General features: G+C 40.8%; 1 protein-coding gene across 1 annotated transcript; it reads left to right on the top strand.

Moving 5' to 3' along the window:
- Nucleotides 1-15,308: 15,308 nt before the first annotated feature.
- LOC120286874 (hydroxyethylthiazole kinase-like) lies at nucleotides 15,309-17,220 on the top strand. Its single transcript, XM_039299453.1, is given in 3 exon segments — nucleotides 15,309-15,505; nucleotides 15,508-15,776; nucleotides 16,640-17,220. Coding segments are annotated over 3 exon segments (819 nt in total). The 5' UTR covers nucleotides 15,309-15,345; the 3' UTR covers nucleotides 17,030-17,220.
- The last annotated feature ends 984 nt before the right edge of the window (nucleotides 17,221-18,204 follow it).

The raw sequence follows: 18,204 nt of genomic DNA, 5'->3' as shown, positions 1-18,204 counted from the left end.
CGACCCATTAGTCATGGCTCTGAAGTGCAAAAGATTTAGAACGATGACAAGATTGAATGGATATAGCTATCCACCACTCGCGCCAGTCATTATCGGTGGATATTGTTGTAAGTTGATGTTTATGTGAGGGGGGAGATTCAAGAGATTAATGGAAAATGTCGAGGATGATACTAAACAGAGAAAAAAAATAGTTCGAAGGACATGAACTGCCATTATCCTCCTAAACCTTTTTTTTTTTTCAGTCCTATTATATTCCTACTCTATACTCACTCTCAGACTTTTGCCAGAGCGTGGGAGTCGAAACTCACTCTTGAAACTTACGCGTCCCCACCCCATCCCCCTGAAAAGGTGGAGATTTAAACCCTTCACATCTCCCTTTCATGATGAAAGGATGGCCACCGGGGCGAATCCCAGCTTGATATCCTCCTAAACCATTATCTTATTGTAAATGTGCAAAAATCCTATGGATCTTCGAGGAACCGGTCTTCCAACATTGTACATCGTACTCAAACTTTGTTTTGTCATAACTACAATACAACTTGTCATATCTGTTGGAGCAAAATCGCTCTAGATAGGTTGCATAAGAGGAAACAACTCAAAATTAAAGGAAATTAAGTGCCGTCGAGAGCAAAATTAGATACCTTGCCTGAAATTAAAGGGAATTTGATGCAACACAAGGAAGATAAAGAGCATAAGAAAAACAACACGGCACCGGAAAGCAAACATTACAAGAATTGAAATTGAACTGAGTTTGTTCAAGTGACGCTCAAAATGTTGCGATGAATACAAAAGCCATTAAAGTTTGTACATTAATAATCACAAAACACGTTACGAATCACTAATTAACTTGAAACTCAAACTGAATCACAAGACATTGCAATGAATACTTAAGAAATCAAGACAAAAATCTGGTAGGGTTTTGGCCTTACTTGAGCGTCCGTGCATTTCTATACTTAACTACCCTCACTTCTCCATAATTTTCTTCTTTCTCAATACATGAAAATTACCAAATCAGTCCTAAACATACTATAAGAATGTCAATTTAGTTATAAACATTTAAATTTTACTAATTTAGTTCTAAACTTTAGGTGCAATTTCAATTTAGTCATTCTAGTTAATTTTCACCCGAAATTTTACTAATTTTCGCTAGCCATCCTACATAACATATTGTCACGTCACGTCCACGATTCATAGCGAAAATTGGTTGAAAGAACTATATCGGAAATTTGCTCGAAGGTTTGAATTTTGGCAAAATTGGAAAGTTCAGGATTAAGTTGACATCTATATAATATAAGTTTAAGACTGATTGTACAAATTCCCTTTCCAAAGACCAAATCTTTGAATGTTTCTCCTTAAGTACTTAATCAAGTTTAGAATTGCTTAAGGTTTATAACTATTCCTCAAACAGATCGAATTCCTATCATCTCTAGTTTTGGTTGTTCGAATAACCTTATTTGGTTAGTCGAATAACATTTTACATATTGTGGGTGGAGCCCAAACTCGACACGTCTCGATTCTTCTCTCCTTGGACCTCGTCTCATTGACTTATTTTCAAAATTGAGATCAACCATAGATCTGACTCGCAAACTAAGAGTGCGTTTGATAATCATTCTGTTCTCAAGAATAATTTTTGCTCAAAAATGATTTTTTTTCGATTCTATTCCCTAGAGAAGTTTCTAAGCATTTAAAATATTTAACAATTGCCTAAAATTTCTATTCCCAAAATAGAAATGCATTTGATATGACCCTTAGATTTTTATGTCTTAGAATTTCTTTAAATTTTTAATACTCTCATTATATTTTTCTCTTTTAATTTTTAAATAAGTTTATTATAAAATTTTATTTTATTTTTTAATTTATTGTAAAATTTTATCATATTTTTAAAATTTCTTTTAATTTTATAATTTCATTATACAATTTATTAAATAATTTAATTATTTTATTAGATATTTTTTTAGTTTTATTATATAATTTTGTCATATTTTAATATAATTTTATTATATTTTTCAAATTTTATTTTAATTTTTTAATAATTTTATTATATTTTTGCGACTAGCTAGAGGAAGAAGAAGAGAAAAGGAAAGGAAAAGAAGAAAAGAAAAAAAGAAAAAAGAAAAAAACATAGTTTGGCTTGATTCTAGAGTTGTTTCCAAGATCAAAGAATTAACTTTTTTTTTTACTACTTATTTATTCTATTCCAAATCTATTCTCGGAGAACAAAAAAATTACCAAACAGTTTTTTTTTTCTTTTTGGTTCTGGAAAATAAAATAATAGAATTAGACATTATGTGGCATGTTACCAGAGAGGCCATAATGCTACTAACAATATCATATATTTTAAATGGAATCTAATTTATGTGTAAGAACTAGAAATTTGTTAAAGCAACAATTACAAGTAAATCATTGGATAAAGCTCCCACGTGAATGTGATAATCTCCTACAGGTTTTATATCGCAATAGACAGCAAAACTTCAGAACTATGTAACAAAAAAGGAAAAATTCTAAATTAGGTCCTGAGGTAGTCATTTTCTCAAAAGAAAACCTAGAATAGTGCTTATCTCGGTCAATGGCCAAAGTGGCCAACTTAATCTCAATAAGGATCTTAACTCCCCGGTCGGCGAGGATGTGCATTTCATATGCTTCGGTTAAGGGCATTTTTGTCATGGTGTTTTTTGTTTCCTTCTTTTCCCTACTCATCTTCTTCTTCCTTCTTGTTCACACTCCGTCCACAACAAGAAGTTCTTAGCATGGTGCACCTCAGTCCGTATCCTAAGCTCGATGCCGGCGGTGATTTCCTTGCAGCGTCCCAGCTGCTACGAAATTCAATGAGTGTGACCTTCTGATAAGTACATTGCTTGTGTGTGGTCTGAATTTAGGCAATTGTTAGGCTTGAATGCGCGAATTTAATTTGGGTTTGAGATCTGCTATTTGGGGCTGAGACGTGGTTTAATGGAGGGACTCACAGGAACAAGCTCCGCTTCTACGGCAACCATGGTCCCGATTGAGAAGAGAGAGAGCAGTCATGTCTCCGAGGAAGCACCAGCGGTGCCTTGCTGATGTGAACAACCTGCTCGGCTTCTCCGCCATCACCGTGGCGTTGGGGTTCAACCACTCGTCCAACCTGTGTGTGCAGCATCGTGCAGCATTGGATCTCGGTGAAGAAGGAATTGAAGGGACAGACTGGGGTGTCTACAACATCTACGAGTGGCCATAGTCAAGAGCTTGAGATTCGGAGACCATGGTCAAGAGCTATGAGCCCAAGCAGCCATGGCCTTGGCTGAGATCTCGGAGACATGGCAGCCATGGTTGCGAGTGAGAAGAAAGTAAGTTTTCATCAGCATTGTTGAGCCAACACTTGATGGAGGAGCAAGAGAACGGCCATGGCAACAGCACCTATTTGATCAAGACTGCCATTTGACGTCTGCAATATACAACGGAAAGATCCTGGAAATGAGTAGCAACTTACATAGAAACCATATATGGAGCTTCCTAATGTTGTTTTCACATAGTCACACTAGTCTCATTTGAGATAAAAGCATCAAGGAACACAAGATTCTCCCGTTCATCAAAGCAAAAACTGTGCTTAGTCCCAGAAAAACAAGATGGAGACATTAAACACGATATCGTCACCCCCTCTAATAGTCACACCTGTGTAGAGGTCTCCTTCCTTTAGAGAATTTTCCTCTCAGCAGTCCAATTAGTAGATCGCTGCCCTACATCTAGGTGTGTGACTCATAGTCATTGAGCTTCATTTGCCACAATTTGTCCATGAATGAGAGAGTCACAAATTGTAAGCTTTTCCATTTTAGTGTAATTGATTTTTTTTTTATGGAGAATGTACGAGGATCCTTTACAATACATGAACAAAATACAATTGACAGTTACACGATACTCAATAACATATATGAAGCATTCACTTGTTCTGTGAACTTCTTTCAATAGCAATCACTTTGATATATATCTAAGGACAAATTAACAAAAAAGTCATAAACATATTACAATTGTGCTGATTCAGTCCTAAATTTTTTTTTTAACCAATTGAATTATAAATCTTTTGTAATCATGTCAATTCAGTCCGTCCGGCCAAATTTGGTTAGTCAACACTAATGTGAATGTCACCAAAGAAACAATTTTTTAATATTATTTTATTTTTTTCAAATTTTTTATTAATTTTTTAATCTTTTCTCTTCTTCTTTTTTTTTCCCTTTTTTTCCTCTCCTCCCTCCTTCTATTGATCGGCCAAAGGGAGGGCCAGTCATTGGACTGAGGTGGCTGGTTAGGCCGAACTGAGGGCAAGCTAGCCTTTGTTAGATCCCACGAGAGCTTGCCTCGCCTCCTCACTAATGGCTCAATGAGCTCGCCCTCACCTAGATCCAACAAGGGCTCGCTCAGCCATCAACCACTGGTGAAGCAAGTCCTCGCCGAATCTAACAAGGGGGACTCGTCAGATCTGGGTGAAGGCAAGCTCACTAATCCACTAGCAAGGGCTTGCCTCGCTAGTAACTGGGCAGTCCTCGCTCGGCGACGATGGGGCAAGCTTACCCTCAATCCTTGGCGGCCTCAATCCGACAAGTCTAGCCGATCGTATTAAAAAATTGTCTACTGGCGCTAGTCAGCATCCATGTTACTGCTAGCAGACCAAATTTGGCCAAATGGACTGAATTGACACAATTATAAAAGATTTAGAACTCAATTAGCTAAAAAAAAAATTATGATTAAATCGACACAATTACAATAAGTTTAAAAAAAAAAATTGGTAATTTTCCCTATATCTAGTGTCAAATGTTGTTATGATCCTAGACTGGTCTCGTACAAGGAAACAATTGCTAAACATAGTATTGGTCGGACTAGTTAAACATGATGATTAATGTATTTCAATGCGTGTGCTTGTACAAACGTCATCTCTTACTCATGCTAAATCAGCATGGTATGTTCTGAAAGGATGCATAGCATTTACTTGACCATTCTGGGTCAATGATCAATCTATTTGACATTTAAGAATTATGACATCCCCGACAGTTGCGTGTGCAGGTTGGGGAGCAAGAGAGCAAATCCTTTATGAAACCAAATGAAGATAATTCAGTTCTAACATATATTCTACCGGCATCAAGAGCTTTTAAACCGAGTTCCAAGACGAGAAAGAATGACATGATTAAGTGGAGACCTAGCTTGTGGATTGAGGATTCGCACCTCCCAAATCTTGTGATGAGCGTTTCGGACTTGCCTTTCCTCCCGACCTTTGAGCTTTTGGTCCTCTGAAGCTATCATCGGATGTGTATGGCAACAATCATGATCTTTGCTAACCCGATTAGATCTCACTGCACTCTTGAAAATCTGTGCACATTTTGGTGGCTGCAATCCCTTCCTCATCTTTTGATACCGAGAGAACTCATACAAACTTTCAAGTTTAGATGAAGCACCGTCGTCATCATCAACACCGATAACTTCCAGCTATGGCGAAATGAATTTTCCATCTTTGATGTTAAGGCTTGATTTCCCATCACTGGCATTATGAAGTGGATTATACGGTGGATGCGCTTTTATCGAATATGAATTCATGAAAATGAGGACACCTTCATATTGAATACTAAGAAGTGACCATCATAAATAGAATAATGCTCTAAAAATTTGTTCCAACCCATCAATAATCAAACCATATCACCCCTTATTTCCAATTCCATTGGCCAAATTCCTCCATTTGGAACCCTTTTTTTTTTTTTGGTCGAAAGATACTATATATTAAAACTTCGAAAGAGTACAACCAGAAGAAACAAAGATCCGCGTACACAAGGTCTAGAAGAAAGAAAGGGGGAAAATATTCCAATTGCAGCCATATCCACCCGCCATAGGCCTTAGCAGCCTAGTCCACCACTGTGTTGGCCTCCCTTCTGTAGAAACAGAGTTGCAAATTAGGGTAAGAGGAAAGCAGATTGTTGACCTCAACGAACAGCACGCGATCTTCCGGTGGCAGTTTTCGCTCGTTCACCGTTTTGATCAAGATCAAGCAGTCCGATTCAATCACAAGGTGATCGTTGTTGAGGCACTGTTGCAGCAAATGGCAAAGAGTCAAACCGAGCGCTTGTACCCTGGATTGAAGCGCAGAGACCACCGGAAATTCTCCAAGAAAAACGCGCAGCATTCCTTTGTAATCTTGACTAATGCACGCCATAGATCCCGAGTGACTACTCGGCTTGTAAGCCCCATCTATATTACATTTCAGGGTGCCGCGATCAGGGGGTCTCCATAGGTGTTCGGTGTGGATAGTAAAGAGCTTTAGTTTCTGATGCTTAGGGGCAGAACTTTTGTGGATTCGGGTCTATGTCAATGCATCTTCCACGGCGATGTTGGGATTTGGTTGTTGATGTCCGAAGATAAAATTATTGCGGCCACACCAGATCTGCCACAAAACGTGCGCAATAGTCTCTATTCTAGGTAATGTATTCTGAACTGTAATCCTTGCTGTGATCCATGCGTCCAGGCGATGAACAGAATGAGGTGTGATTATAATCTTTAGATTAGGATGATTCCAGACTTCCCTTGTCCATGAACAATAGAAAAAGAAATGTTCTATGGTTTCCTAAGCATGTCGATTGCAGAGATGACAAATCGGATCGGGTGTGATATGTCTATGAAACAAATTTGCTTTGGTTGCAAGTGAGTTATGGCAAGCTGACCATAAGAACATACGGATTTTTGGTTCTATTTGCATAGTCCATATTCGCCGCCAGAGGGTTTTGGGAGGCTTGAATGATGTAGATGCTTCATTATCTCTACTGTTAGTTGATGTGCTAATAATAGAAGTATAATTACTTTTCATCATATGAAGACCATTTTTTGTTTCTGCCCATACTAACTGGTCAGAAGCAGAATGTGGTCTAAGAGGGATTCGAATGATTTCATTAATGACCAAATCATCATAATGCTGCATGAGAAGAGCAAGATTCCAGGATTGGTGGTTAGGGTCAATAAGATCGGCCACTAACTCCGGCTCCTCTCTTGCAGCTGGTCCTACTATAGTTCCAATAGATAACCACCGATCCTCTTGGATTTTGATTTTCTTGCCATCACCAACAGACCATCTCAAGTTAGGGATAATGGCCTCTCTACCAATAAGAAGGCTTCGCCAGCCCTAGGATGGGCGATACCCTTTATCCGCGTGGAGGAAGTCTTTAGGAAAATAAAGCCCCTTAAAGATCTGACTTCATAAAGAGAGTGGACTATGAAATAATCTCCAGGCTTGTTTACCCAGCAATGCCTTATTAAAAGCTATTAGGTCTCAAAAACCAAGACCCTCACTATGCTTGCTGATTTTTAGTTCATCCCATTTCTTCTAATGCAGCCCTCGGCTGCTCATGTCGTTCTTCCACCAAAAACTGGATATTCGTTGTTCAAGCCATTTACAAAGAGATTAAGGAAGCTTGAAGATAGACATTGCATATTGTGGAATAGTTTGCACAACAGATTTGAGTAGGATTTCTTTACCACCTTTAGATAATAGTCATTCTTTCCAACCTTCCAATTTTACATTTACTCGCTAAAATCCAAGAAAACATTTCTCATTTAGATCGTCCCCAGTCCGAAGGTATACCCAAGTATTTGCCATATCTTTGCAACACCGGAACTCGGAATTCCCTTGCTAAATTTTCCTACAAACTCATAGGACAATGTTTACTGCAAAACATGCCAAATTTATTTCTGTTGATGACCTGTCCTATGGCAGGATAATACCGATTCAAAATATTTGACAACTTCTAACATTCAAAGTGATTGTACCATCTAGAAAAAGATTGAGTCATCGGCGAAAAATAAGTGTGAGAGAGTCGAACATGACCTGGCAAGTTTTATCCCTTTAAGATGGCCTCCGTCAATTGCTTGGGAAATTAAGGTGGAAAGAACATTTGCCACTAGTACAAAAGTATAAGGGGATAGTGGATCACCTTGACGGAGTCCCCTCGATGGTTGGAAATAAGGTAGTTGTTCCCCATTAAAACGTACACTAAAAGATGGGGTAGTTATGCATTGCATTACCCAAATAATCCATCAATGATGAAAGCCCAATTTTACCAAATAGTCTCTAAGGAAACCCCATTCAACTCTATCGTACGCTTTGTGCATGTCTATCTTGATTAGTACCTTGTACTTTCGCTTCCATTTCTTTGTCTTGAATTGATGCAGAACTTCTTGAACTATCAAAATATTGTCTTGGATTTGTCGTCCACTCACAAAAACAACCTATTCCTTAGCTATTAGATCATGAAGCCATGGTTTCAGGTGATTAGCAATAACTTTAAAAATGATTTTATATGCGTAGTTGCATAGACTTATGGGCCTGTACTGATCTAGTCTTTTAGGGTGATTGGTTTTGGGAATCAACACAATAATGGTTCTATTTAGTTTGCTGGGCAGCACACCTGAATTAAAGAAATCCTACACTAACCTCATAAGATCATCCTTTATTATATCCCAATGCGTCTGGTAAAAAAGACTACTCAAACCATCTGGGCCTGGAGCTTTAGAAACCCCCAACTGGAAATTTGCCCTACACAGCTCTTCGTGATTGACCGAAGTAGTTAATTGGTTATTCATTTCTGGAGTGACAACTATGGGGCATTGATTCAAAATAGGGCCGTAGTCTCAATACCCCTCTGAAGTATATAAGTTTGAGAAAAAAAGTAGTCGTCATCTCCCTTAGTATTCGAGGATCCCGCACCCATTCCTGATTAACATCATGTATCATTGTTATCATGTTTCATTGGTGTCTTTGGATAGTGGTGGCGTGAAAAATTTTAGTATTCTTATCTCCCCAACGCAACCAATTGATTCTAGACCGCATAGCCCAAAATTGCTCTTCTTGTTGCCATATGTGTCGAATTTCATCACGAATAATAGAAGCCGCTTCTTTATCATGGTCATGATAGACGGTCGATTGGTGATTTCGCAAGCCGTTGGTGTAAGGCATTAATCCGCAAGTTGCCATTCTAAAATTTTGAGCGACTCCAGCCTTTCAAAGCCATAGAAACAGCATGTAATTTGTGACATCCCGATTTTCCGATTCCATTTTCAATAAATTGAGACGGGCATTTCGTTGGCACGCATATAGTTCTTTTCCTGGTTGGCCACTCATGTGGAAACTAGTCTATCGGGTAAAGCTCGTTAAGAGTTTCTAATGCATCGACTCGAGAATTTGACCAGAAGCGACCTTCGACCGAGCTAGTCGGCAAGGGTCATTACGGCACAATTAAAATCGATTAAAAATTGAGATAGGTCGACTCGACGAGGCATGTGATCGTGTGTGGGTGATTCCACCCGATCGCACAATTCATGTCGATCGACACCGGACCGACTATACTATCGATTGGGTACCCTGTGTTCGTATTTGAAACATTGAGATTACCTCGACAACCGAAAGTCGCCAATGTTTCAAAGATGTACATTGTGGCTTGAGATGATCAACCACAGTCAAATGCATAAAAATCTCTAAAGCGCTACCCTAGGTTGAAGAAGGCAGATCATGCCAAAGTGAAATTAACCGTGGAATTGAGATCGAATCGAAATTGGAAGTCTCGGGTGTGTCGCAAATCATTTCGCAGATCATTGAATCATCTTTGGAAGATTTTTCATGTAATCGAATTTTCAGCAAGTAAATCGAAAATGGCTAATTTGGCTCGAGAAATTAGTAGGCCCGCTTTTTGGTCATACTTTTGGATTTAAGTTGGTTCTATGACAAGTGAAGATGTGAATTGAAGTGTGGTGACATCGGATTAATTTTATGGACTTCAATTTAGTTCAATTGGAAGAGAATTGATGAGAATCAAGAAAGTGAATGTACAAGAATCGGCTCATGAAAATGGAATCGAACCCATTGGAATAAGGTTGTGGGAGTTTTGAATGAGTGGAGTATGACATCACATGGATGATGTCATGTGGTGAAGCCATTTTCATGGGATTAAAGAAAAAGAAAAAAAAAGGAATGGTCCCATCTCTCTCTCTCTCTTTCTCTCTCCTTCCTCTCTCCCTTCCGTTGGCTTCTCCTCCATCTTCTTTGTGCGAAAGACCAGAAAATTTGCAGAGGAAGAAGCCGAAGCAGCCCCTCGTCGTTCGCCTCCTTCGCCGCTCGTCGCCTGTCGCCGGAACCGCCGAAGCCGCCGAAGCCAGCTCGTCGCCGGTTCTCCTTCGCCCGCTCACGCAGCTGCTCTTCCCTCGTTCGCCGTCGTCCTCGCTCGTCTTCACGTTTGGGAGGCTGTCCGACCAGCCTAGGTTGCGGATCAGCCGCCGTGAGCCGCCGTGCGCCCCCGCCTTAGCCCGCCGGAGCTTCGCCTTGCCTCCGCCGCCCTTGGCCGCCCGAACCGGCGCCGGATCTGCTCCCTCTCGGCCCCGATCAGCAACCCAGAAAATGGGTATGGCAGCCCATGTTTGGCCCATTTTGGCCGCCTTCCCGAGCCCGGATGCTCGGCCCGCTTTGAGGAAAGTTGTTCTCCTCGGCGTCCCCGTCGTTTTGGTCCGCTCGGCTTGCTAATCCGGTGAGTTTAACTCACTAAACCTCGCTTAGAGGATTAATGATGCTTTAGGTGTGTTTAGTTTATGTTAAGTGTTATTAGGTGGTTAGTTTAATTTATTTAAGTGTAGATTATATTAATGTGCTTGATTAACTTAAATTGTGTTTAATTTAAAGTTAAGTGGGTGTTTATATTAATATAAACATTGATGTGACATAAAGGAATTTACTTTTGATTTATTTAAATATCCCGAAATCATTAAATAATTTAATAATAATATATTATTCGAAATTATTAAAATATTATTATTTAATTATTTTCGGAATAAATTTAATTATTTATTAAATTCCGAAAATTTTGGTCTAACCCTAAATTCTAATTTCGTCTTGGTCACTACGGTACATTCGGATTTTGGAATTGATGATTGGATATTATAAATTGAGTGTGGATTTCAAAACTATGGATATTATTATTTAATTATTTTCGGAATAAATTTAATTATTTATTAAATTCCGAAAATTTTCATTGGGACCTTATTTGCTTAGAATTTCGTGCCGATCGTTCTTTGTCTAGTAGAATTTGAAATTGATGATTGGTTGTGATGAATTGAGTGTGATTGTGATTTATAGGGATTCTTTATGAAATCCTAAGTGTAGAAACCGATGGGAGATTGGCTGAAATACCACCTATTAGAGGTCGTGCCCAAAGAGGCCGTGAAAAACCACCTACAAGAGGTCGTGCCCGATGAGGCCGTGAAATACCACCTATTAGAGGTCGTGCCTAGAGAGGCCGTGATAAACCACCTGTGAAAGGTCGTGCCCAGAGAGGCCGTGATAAACCACCTGTGAAAGGTCGTGCCCAGAGAGGCCGTGATAAACCACCTATTAGAGGTCGTGCCCGATGAGACCGTGATATGCCACCTATTAGAGGTCACGCCCAATGGGGCCGTGAATTGCCACCTGTTAAAGGTCGCGCCGAGTAGGGCCGTGATGCCACTGATTTAAATTTGCCGAGTAGGGCCGTAGTTGAGAGCAATGATTGATTTGGTAGAATGACATGTAATCGGCCGAGTCGATTGATCGCTGAGACGATCCAAGTGGTTGAATTGGTTTGATAATGTGATTGTGCCATGGTTGTTTGGTTATCATAATTGTACGTGGTTGGATTATATAAATTGTGCTAACCTCGCAGATGAAGGCCGAGGCGAGGTAAGTATTCTGTGATGTGGCTAGGCCACCCGGCGTATTTTCTTTCTAATAGGGGTTTAGGGGTTGAACTTGCCGAGACATCGTCTCATCCCTGGTTGTGGATTAAAATTTCAGTCCCCTCAGGTGGACGGAGCGGCCAAATAGCCTTGATTGGCCTTGAGGAGTTGCGGGGGTGAAGTCATAAGGGTTGGAGAGCGTGTCCTCGCTAGTTGGTTGTAGGATAGTCCCCCTTTTTGTCGAGCTGGTCTATTTTGTAGAAAGTCCAAAGTGTTGTATTTAAACCCTTTTGTGTTTGTAAATGAGTGTTTGGTATTGTGATTGATTGCCCGCTTTTCTATCCCAAGTTAAATGTTGTCAGGGGATTTGTTTCGCTTCCGCATGCGTAAATAAATGAATGGGTCGGCGACATATCCTGGGATGTCGCATTTTTAATTGACCGTAGTGAGATGTGCGCACGTTCGGGGTTCGGGGCGTGACATAATTTGTGCATTAGCATAGGATGACTTTGCTTAACTGAATTCCATGCCTTATAGATGATCTTCGGCACTCGGATCCCGGTTCCAATAAGCTTCATAAACAAAAGGTCTACTGCATTTTCGAGTAGGTGCTATTGTAGTTAGCAAGGGGATTGTGATCAAAACCCACACCAACAAAGCGAATACTTTAGCCTCGGGATGTAACACTCGCCAATCCAAAGGTGTACACGTAACCCGATCTAAATGTTCCTTTATTAGTTCATCCCCTGTTCTATTGTTCATCCAGTAAATGTACAACCTTTGCTTTCCAATTCCATTAGGGAACGATCGTTAATGAAGGATCTAAAGGAACAGAGACAAAAGGAAACAAATGGCCTCTTTCCTACCTTTTCCCATGGGTAGAGTATGTCATTGAAATCTCCGGCACAAATCCAAGGCAAGGTGTTGGAGATACTGATCAGTCTTAGCTCTTGCCATAACAGCTGTCGCTTATGGTAGGAATAGGGGGCATGGACACAGGTAATGCGCTTCGTTCTGTCTTCAATCAAGTCACTGCATATCATATCAAAATAGTCCTCTGAGAGTGAACTATATTTAAAGTTAAGCTATCATTCCATAAAACCGGTAGACCCCCTTTCAAACCAATAGGGTTTCGAACAAAAGCATGCTGGAAATTTAAACGCCGCTGCAAACGTTGGAGTACTGATTCATTATTCTTGGTTTCCATTATAAAAACCAAGTCGGGCTTTTCCTTGACCTTTAAGGCCTTAAGAGCGCGAACTGTCAGGGGATTGCCTGCACTCGACAGCCCAACAAATTAGCTTCATTTGCTTGGGGGTGGCTATTTAGGGCTAGCCACCAACGCCTATTTTGTCATCTCTTCTGCAGCATAGACCGAAGTGTCCATGAGGTGAGTATCATCAAAATCTGAAGAGGCTGAGTGGCGCATCTCATAAGGTGAAAACCTTTTATGTTTTTTAGATGTGCCCACCGTAGCGATACTTCGGTAGTCTTTCTCTCGTATTTGAGGTGCCTTGTCCAATGGTTGAGTCCGAATTGCTTTTAATTTTGCCGATGCAAGAACCAAATCGCAGGGCTAAGCCCCCTATACTAAATCTGTCATTTGGGATTGCTAATGAGGCATAGCAAAATGATGACTTGTTATGATTTTCGGTGGAGGCAATAGAGGGAGAGTCAGCTGCAAACCAGGGGGTGTCTCAGGTACAGTCTCATCCATCTGTCCTGTAGTTTTCTGTGGGTTATAGAATGTTTGCCAATAAGGACTATGCTCTCTAACTTTGGCACATAACCATTGGCCATAGGCCATCTTGTTTTTGTCATCTATTTGTGCGTCGTCATAAGGGTACTCTTTACAATGCATAGCATAATGCCCTATTTTCCCACATGAATAGCAGAAGTGAGGCAATCATTCATATCTAAAATCAAGCCACAAAATTTTCCCATCTATCCGAATTAGCTTTCCGCCTTCAAAGGTTTTTGCAAGTTTATGTCGATCCTAACTCTACAATTTCTTAATGCCGATCCTCTCGTTGTATCCGAATTGATCATGACAACATTACCCACCTGATGAACTACCCTTCGAATGAGTTGTTCAGTGCTCCATTCCAAAGGTAATCCATAAACTTGTACCCAGAAAGTGCAGTGAGTAAAATCGTAATAGTGCAAAGGCGTGTTAGGTGTCCACTGCTTGAAATTAACTAAATGTCTGGAAAACAATCAAGGACCACCTTCAACTATTCTCTCGCTTCTCGGCCGCTAACTTAAATTTTACAATGTACGTCCCGCATCCCTCTAGGATATCTTGACTTGGTCTATCCGCCATGCCCGCTTCATGGTACTTTGGAAAGCTTGCAGATTGACAGATGGATTGGAGAAGATAGTCCCAACTAAAGTTAAACGACACTCCTGCAACCTTTCCGGAGGGGGGTTCTTCATCCCAAATTTCTACTTCTTTTCAGAACACAAGCGCCCCAGTCGTTGACACAGGGTAGCTAGTCGCAACGACTCTTCTTGCTCATTCGAGGCCATTTGAACTAACCGACTACAGTATCACCCTAATTTACTTGGATCAATAAGCAGTGGGTAGCACACCCCGAGCAATTCATCGTGCGACAGAGCAAAAGGGTAGCAAGAAGAGTGCAAAGGAGAATTAAAAACCTGACAGTCAGGAGCAGCTGAATTGAGGTATCATTGAAGCCGATCATGAAGAATCGGTGACATGCAAGCCCTTAGACCCACACGAAGTAGAGGTTGATTCTCGTTTGATGTGCGACATTGAAGACGACGAAGCAACAAAGTTGTCGGAGAACAGACAAGGGAGAGAGCAATGAAAGATCGATGAACGAGAATAAGTAGATAAAGGATGACAATTAGGGTTAAAGAGAAGAAGCCAGAATGAGACTACCCATGAAAGGTAGACAAAGATCTACATGACGAGAGAGATATTGTAATCTGGGAAGCCAGGCCCATTGAACCAACCTTGAATAGGAAGAGAATCTCCCATTTGGAACCCTTAGAAGCACCCTTTTCGCGATATTCTCCCCACATTTCCCAAGAACTTTCATGAAATCCCTGTGGAGAAATAACGCATGATCTAGGCCTTTGGGTGAAAATCGAGACAACATATTCTTCTTAAGTTCTGTCTTTGTTGGGACAACAACCATATTTGATGGAAATTCCCCAGAATTGCCAAAATCAGTCTTTTGAAGCAATTCGGTGAAAAAATTGCATCAATTCAATTTCTGGAGAATATGATTTTTTGGTTAGCTTAGCGGACAAAACAATTAGTTTCAGTTTTGCAAATTTTGAGAGGGATCTGATTCCGGCCCTAAATGGAGGAGATAGGTGGCGCCAATGTGAGTTGAGGAAACAAGCTGGCGAGTTGAGGGCCGAGACTAAGTTTACCAGTTCGAGTCATTATTTAAAACATATTTCATTATGAGCTATCTTTTAAGAAAAGAAGTCGATTCCATGCCCATACTGCAACTCGCGACAATTGCCAGAGTCCATAGGCAAAAATATAATTCGCCCGAGATTTATAGTCGCGCCCTCACATGCCCCTCCCTCTTCGTATTGATAAGAAAAGGGAAAAGAGAGCGCGGGAGAGAGGGATAAATCGATCGATCAGAGCAGCGAGATCGATCGATGGGAGAATCCTCCGCAGAATGGGCCGGCATCGCCTGGACCTTCCTCGCCGAAGTGAGGCGGCGATCGCCGCTTGTCCAGTGCATCACCAACTTCGTGTCCATGGACCTGATGGCCAACACCCTTCTCGCCGCCGGCGCTTCGCCCGCCATGCTCCATTCCTCCAGGAGCTCCCGGACTTCACCCCTAATGCTGACGCCCTCTGCGTCAACGTCGGCACCCTTACTGCCGACTGGCTGCCGGCCATGAAGCTCGCCGCCGAGCTCGCCGCCAGCTCCGGGAGGCCATGGGTCCTCGACCCGGTGGCCGCTGGGGCTTCGGGTTTCCGGTTGAACGCTTGTAGGGAGCTCGTGGGACTCAAACCCACTGTCATTAGGGGAAACGGGTCCGAGATAATCGCGCTCGCGAATGCCTCCGTCGGATTCACCAAGGTGATTTGATCAAATCCGTAACTTTATACGTGTTTCTTATATATATAGAGAGAGAGAGAGAGAGTTCTCGTTATTGGATATTTGGCAATGATAAAGGCCTTTTCGCTAGTGAGTGCAATTGGGTTTTTCGATTTGACGTTGAACTTGATTCCCGGTGTTCTTATTTCAACCTCTGGTCAAATTTCAGTAGTGATGGGGTTTGTAAACTTGTGCAGACTGATATAAAGTCATGCGAGTTAAGAGATTTAAGTTTGAGCCGTACTGCTACAATTTGCGCAAAGTTAAACAGGATTGGTCTGCTATAAACCATTGATTAATTTGCCTCTGGATGTTTTTTTTTTCTCTCTGTTCAAACAGATTGATTGCAATTTTCCGTACACCGAATGATTCCTTTCGTCAGTAATATCACAGTGAACAGGACTTAAATCTGCACGTCGTGATCTTTTTTAATCTGTAATCTAAGGGACAGACATTGTCCTTGCTGCAACAGTTGAAACTTTGTCAGATGTGCTTGCGGTTTTTTGCTTTGTTTTAGATGCGTTAAGCATGAAGTCTTTGACCTGTAGTCCTGCAGACTTTTATCCCACGTCACTCCCTTGATGATGTCTCGCAAAAACTCAGTTAGTCGATACCTCTTTGAATCTCAGAAGTTATTAAGATGTGAGACATAGTCGGAAAAGAAAATGATTGGAGGAACTCGCATACTTGAATTGAAAATAGAACTTGGTTTCTCTTATCTTATATGTTTTGTTTTTTGAAATAATTCTATTTCTTTTAAGTGCATCATCTGCACAATATCAATCTCAAATCTTTGTTTGGTAATGTTTGTGACTAGTCCTTCACCATATACCTTCCTCTAACAGGGTGTCGACAGCTCCCATGACTCAAAGGATGCAGTAGAAGCAGCAAAGTCATTGGCTCAGGCAAGTGAAGCTGTAGTCGCGGTATCTGGAGCCGTTGACATAATTACAGATGGAAAAAGAGTGGTAGGTGCCTCGAATGGGGTTCCAATGATGCAGAACATTACGGCAACCGGGTGTTCTGTCACGGCACTCATTTCTGCCTTTGTTGCTGTTGACCCTTCACGTGCCTTTGAAGCTACAGCCTCGGCATTATCTATATTTGGCATTGCTGGTGAGATTGGAATGGAGATGGCAAAAGGTCCAGCTTCATTGCGCATGCACTTGATCGATTCCTTGTATGGACTTGAACAAGCCCCAGTTTTTTCTTGTGTTAAGATCTCCGGCATTTGATGAGTTTGAGGTGCCACATAGAGTATAGGTGGTATATTAGCCTCCACTGAGTTGGGTAAGACATGTCTCCCAAGCGGCTGACTTAAAAATATGCAAAATGCCATATTATATTGTGATGAATATCATTGTCCATAGAAACTTTGCACAAAAGTTCTGTTCTTGAGCATAACGTTAGTTTTCTGTTCTCATAAGGTTTTATGCAAACTTAAAGCATAACTCTTAGTTTTAGCACTCTGAGATATCATGGGAAGCTGCTGTTATGGCTCACAGTTATATATACTTTTCTCTCATATCGTTGGATAATGCAATATACTCATTGCTTATGGCTAGGATTGGTCAAGAGTCTTTTGACATCAAAAACTTATACTGTTCAATGTCTTTACGAATCTGAATTTAAGGGCCCTGGTGTCGAAATAATAAAATCCATGAGAGGAAAGGCTTGATAAGGTGATGTGCTTTAGCACCCGTGAAGTGAGTCTTTAAATTTATGCGGCAGCAACTTGCCTGCTTGCTGGTTGTGTAGACTAGATGGCAATATAAGATGGTTATGGATCTCACTTTTCGGGACAAGGCTTTAGGGTTTCAATAGAGTTATAATTTTACAGGTTTTTGAGGTAACCATGAGTGCTTCCTGTTGAAAAATTGCATGAATCGCGTCGTTTCCATCAGCAATTGTTTGGAATTGTTGCTCGAGAAGAGAACAATTTGGACATCAACGGCACTTGGTTATCTTTTTAATCATTGCAGAGAATGAAATCCAATGCACCAGTAATCTATCCTCATTAAGTCATGTCAGAACTAGGATGTCGAGGAAGTCTCTTTCTTAATACTGGATATACTTTTTTTTTGGTCGGATAATACCGGATATTCTGAATATCCTCTGTTCTATAGTGTGCTTCATTGTCTTATGAAATAGTTCTAGTATTAATCATTTGTTGCTTCCGTTGTAGTCATGAATCTAATCGGTTCCTTATCTACATAGATTACTCTTTGGTAAGTTTCAGGTCTCTGCCTGTTACGCTAACTGGTAAATGCTTCTGCTGCCTATAGCAGACAAGATATAGCTGGTATGTCGGAATTTATAGTTGATTCTGCGATTCTTATTGAAGAAGTTTTCTTCTTTACTGGATAGTTTTGGGGTCAAATTAATTGATAGATTTTATGAGACCTCGTGG

This window comes from Eucalyptus grandis, chromosome 8, assembly GCF_016545825.1.
Source record: "Eucalyptus grandis isolate ANBG69807.140 chromosome 8, ASM1654582v1, whole genome shotgun sequence".
NCBI lineage: Eukaryota > Viridiplantae > Streptophyta > Magnoliopsida > Myrtales > Myrtaceae > Eucalyptus > Eucalyptus grandis.
The sequence above is the reverse complement of the archived record's forward strand: the minus strand, read 5'-3'. Positions and strand labels throughout refer to the sequence as shown.